Source organism: Mandrillus leucophaeus, unplaced genomic scaffold (genome assembly GCF_000951045.1).
Source record: "Mandrillus leucophaeus isolate KB7577 unplaced genomic scaffold, Mleu.le_1.0 Scaffold439, whole genome shotgun sequence".
Lineage (NCBI taxonomy): Eukaryota > Metazoa > Chordata > Mammalia > Primates > Cercopithecidae > Mandrillus > Mandrillus leucophaeus.
The window spans coordinates 1,054,557-1,059,346 of NW_012104687.1; the positions used below are offsets into that span (position 1 = coordinate 1,054,557).

The 4,790-nt window shown below is 41.1% G+C and overlaps 1 protein-coding gene across 1 annotated transcript in view; it reads right to left on the reverse strand.

Moving 5' to 3' along the window:
- Positions 1–4,790, reverse strand: part of DNAJC16 (DnaJ (Hsp40) homolog, subfamily C, member 16) — a 62,463-nt gene that overhangs the window by 33,515 nt on the left and 24,158 nt on the right. The window contains exons 4-5 of the mRNA XM_011993987.1: positions 2,644–2,828; positions 329–433 (exon numbers count right to left, since the gene is read on the reverse strand). Of these exons, the coding sequence (XP_011849377.1) occupies positions 329–433; positions 2,644–2,828 (290 nt within the window). The remainder of the gene's footprint in view (positions 1–328; positions 434–2,643; positions 2,829–4,790) is intronic.

Sequence of the window (4,790 nt, forward strand, 5' to 3'; positions counted from 1 at the left end):
AAAAAAAAAACCAACAGAAACAGGGATAGTATCTCCATCACTGGGTTCTTCTGAGGATTACATGATATATGCATAGAAAGCACCAGCACAGTAACTGGCATTAGTCGGTACCGAATGCATGATGGTTAAGTAAAATTTCTGGTCTTCAAACATTTCTCATGGAAGAAACTGTTTCTTACAAAAAAGACAAATAGGCTGTAAGTTCCAACTCAGAGATTACTTTCTGCTAAAAAAAAAAAAGAAAAGAAAAGAAAAGAAAAGAAAAGAAAAGAAAAGAAAAGAAAAGAAAAGAAAAGAAAAGAAACCATTACCCCAGCATAGAAAGTACCTTGTATAACAGTGGCACAATGGGCGTTTGGTCAAACAGAAGGACATGAGGCTTATTCTCTTGCTGCCAGCCAGAGAGGAATCTGACATAATTTTTATTTGTAACCTTAAATTGAAAATAGAATGTTAGTCTCAATATTTAATTCTTAACAATTGTATTATACTCCAGTCAGGAGAAAATAAATCAAATAAGTGTAAAAGATCGCAAAAAATAAAAATGCAGACAACTAATCTGTTTGTCTTCATTTGGCTAAAACTATTAAAAGAATGGTGATATTGATTTCATGTTTTCATTGAACTCTTACAGACTGAAATCATAATCCTGTCTGAAACAATTACTGACCATATTATAAAAATTGAGCTTCCAGAGTAGGTTCTCGCTTAATTGTAGAGTATACTTCTTAATACACTAGCCAGCAGAAGATAATGCAACACTGCCCCTTTCAATATCTATCTATCTATCTATCTATCTATCTATCTATCTATCTATCTATCTATCATCATTATCTATCAGGCCTCAGTCTCCCATCTATCATGCCTCAGTCTCCCAGCTTGCCCCTCACCCCTTTTTTTTCTGAGACAAGGTCTTGCTTTGTTGCCCAGGCTAAGGTGCAGTGGCAAGATCATGGCTCATTGCACCCTCAACCTCCCAGACCTCCCAGGATCAAGTGATCCTCTCATCTCAGCCTCCTGAATAGCTGGGACTACAGGCACAAGGCACCATGCCTGGCTAATGTTTGCATTTTTTGTAGAGATTGGGTCTCAGTATGTCGCCCAGGCTGGTCTTGAACTTATGGACTCAAGCGATCCTCACACCTCAGCCTCCCAAAGTGCTGGGATTACAGACACGAGCCACCACTCTAGGACAGCTTGCTCTTTTTAAACGGCTTAAATAAAAATAAGGTGGTCCACCCCCCTATACATTATATAATTTCATTTATTGTTATCTGAATTGTTACTTTCCCCCGTTGATATCTTAAAATATTCCTACTGAGAGAAGAAATTAAAAACATGAATAAATTATCTAGCTAGAAATTGTTCATAGTCGTTAAAAAAAGTGTATCTTTCCATACTGCATCTAGAATGATTTACATAAAACTCAAATTTGATCATTGCACTCCTCTGCTCAAACCCCTACAATAGCTCCATCACCCACGGGCCAAGGCCCAAGCTCCTGAAAGGAGCATGGAAGTGTTCTGAGGCCCTCACAGGGAGATTCCTAATAACCTCTCTAACCGCCCCCAACCCACTCCTCTGCTGCTCACCAGTGAAAACTTCTTACAAAGCAGGCTATTTCACGTCTCCTGATTTCTGCCTGCCTGCAACCCAACCCAGTCCAAGGGTCACTTCTGCCAGGAAGCCTTTCCCAACTCATTAGGATGGGCTCCAACATACTGGAAATAACCACCCACTTGGAAGCTGCTAACGGCTATATTAATCTATACCAGGCACAGAATAGGTATTTTATACAAATGTTTGAGGATCTATCAGGACACTCTATTATCATTTTAGGAGCCTACAATACTCTCTGACCTTTTAAGTTAACTCCAACAAATATTTCTTCTATAGATAATGATTCCAGCAGGACAGTCTAGGAATAGCACATGTAGAAATATGATGAAAATTTTTTATGTTCACTTTCCCTGGTATTAAGAGAATGAATTATTTAAAGCAAAATGAGAGTCCTTTCCTAGTTACTTTGATCCCTAACTTAAGATATTGAAAAAAATGTATTAGGTGCTTAAATATGGAAACAATAAACCAATGTGAACTTTAACTGGCTTCTTTATTTCAACCTTTTCTTTGTGAAATTCATTCATATTATTGTCACTGTAAGTTTCTAAAGTTTCAAAAATAATATTTGATTTCATGGAATCTGGCATTTTCCACAGATACGATCGTTAAACATATAACCAAACACAACTAAATTTGAATAAAGACAAATATCTTCACATGAACAAATTTATGAGCCGGAAAGAAACCCCAAATTCTTTCTAACGTGTGATTTAATTTTTTTGTTTAGAAAATAGGCACGGTCATTTTAGGCTCAGATTTCTATGACAGTGTAAGATCTGCAAGATGGTTATTAATAGGAATTAATTCTTCCAGTCTCTGTACTTCATGTTTCAATTTTTAGTCTCCTACAGACTTCACCTACATGATTTAGTTTAAGTAATTAATTAATTAATATGTGTCTTGCCTTCCTCACAATGAAACTCAGGTCTGAGAGGACTACAGAAAATGTTCTGGGCAATTAACAGTCCTAGGGACCTCTTAAACTACTTCTCAGTCATGTTTTCCTTGACAGGTACTTACTTTCTCCACCAAGTTCCCTGGAAGAAGACTTTCTACAAATTGTCGCAGATTTTCACGGACAACTGCATTGTGGAAGAAGGAGATTTTCCCGTTAATGATTCCTAGGATAGAGGGCGTGCTGTGTGCCCCCAGGTGATGCGCCAGGCGTCTCTCATACCCAGCATGGACCACGCCAATTCCTACACCTGAAAAGAATGGAAGATCCAAGTGAAGCCTTTTCATGTCTCCATGGCAGCTGGGAAAAGTGCTAAGTAATTTTTTGGTGTGAAATTGAAATCCCGACCTCATCGGAGATGTCTTTCCTAATAGACTGTCTAGCATTCTTTCACTGCTGGAATTCTAGATTGGTTCAGTTTTTCTGCAGAGCAATCTGGCAATACGTAAGAAGAGTTACAAATGTGTGTGTGTGTGTGTATGCATATACATAAAACAAAGTGGGATCATCTGATACTTATTTCACTTCATACTTGAACAACTTTTCTTGTTCTTTCATCCAACCATATATTTGGAGGGCCAGTTACTCTGCTAACACTGGAGACACATTCAGTATTAAAGGCCAATAAATGTACATTTTCTTTTGGATGTGTACTAGACTTTTTAAGCTTAACATTTCCAAACACAAACCCCTAATCTCCTCCCACAGACCTGTCCTACCCACGCCTTTGCCATTTCAGTTGATGACAGCTCCATCCTTCCATTTACTCAGGGCAAAAACCATAAGAGTCATCTTTGGCTTCTCTTATCTGTTGCACCCCACATCCAATCTGTCCCCAAGTCTTGTTGCTTTTCTCTTTAGAAAATGTCTGGAATTCAACTGTTTTTCATCACTTTCATTATATGCCCCGCTCTGAGTCATCATTATCTCTCCTGCCTATGTTGCTGCAATAATATCCTAAATGCTCTCCCCCTATTTCTCCCTGTCTCCTGACAGTCTGTTCTTAACATAGCAGCCAGGCTGCTCCTTCTAAAACATAAAAATGGATCACATCACTCCTCTGCCCAAACCCTGCAAAGACCCATTTCAGTTGGAATAAAATGCACAATCCTCACAGAGGCCAACGAGACCCTTTGTGGTTGGCCCCTGGTTCCCCAGGCCCTCTTTCTTCTTCCACTCCGTCATCAGCCTGCCCCAGTCCCCAGCGTCCTTGCTGTGTTCTGAAGACAGTGGATGCTCCTGCCTCAGGGCCTTGGCACTGGCTGTTCCCTCAGTCTGAAGTGTGCATCTCCCTGACTTCTGCGTAGCTGACTTCTTTACCAACTTCAAGTCCTGAATGCAGCCTACCTTGGCACCATATTTAAAACGGTACTCCCCACACTCAGCGTCCACACACAACCTGCTCACTTTCACTTCTTCTGCACGGTTTACCATCTTCTAAGGTACCACCCACTTACCTTCTGTCAATTGTTTATTGTCTGTCTCCCCTTCTAGAATGTACGCCTCATGAAGCTAGGGATCCCTGTGTAGTCCACTGATGTATCCCCAGCACCAGACCAGAGCCTGGCACTTAATAAGAAGGAGCTCACTGAAACTGGGCCATTAATCTATTTAACCCAGAGCCTGGCACATAGTAGGAGCTCACTAAAACTGAGCCATTAATCTATTTAATTCATTCTTTATTGTTGCACATTGAAGTTGTGAGAGAGGAAAAACCAAACTGTTTTTCCTACTCACACAAGACACAATGCTGTCCCTGACACTCATTGTTTAAGAGATGGGGTCTGACTATGTTGCCCAGGCTGGTCTCAAACTCCTGGGCTCAAGCGATCTTCCTGCCTCAGCCACCTGAGTAGCTGGGATTCCAGGCACGTGCCACTATGCCCAACTCAATGCTTCCCTCAATGCTTCCAATGTTGACACCACATGCTGTGAGGGTGCGGGTTCCCCACAAGTTCTCCAGCAGACACCAACTGAGTATCAACTCAGTTCTGACACTATCTACCCAGAGACAGCGTCAGGCCCCGCAGGTCAAGGGTTCAGTCCCGTAAGACTACTCCCACTTCAGACGCCAGAAGTCCCAGGTTGTGTCCTGTACTTCTGACCAACTGGCTAGAAATCAAAGGGTCCCATGACCCTCCTTGGGTTCAACTAATTTGCTCGAGTTGCTCACAGAACTCAGGGGAACATTCCTTATGGTTACTCATTAGGT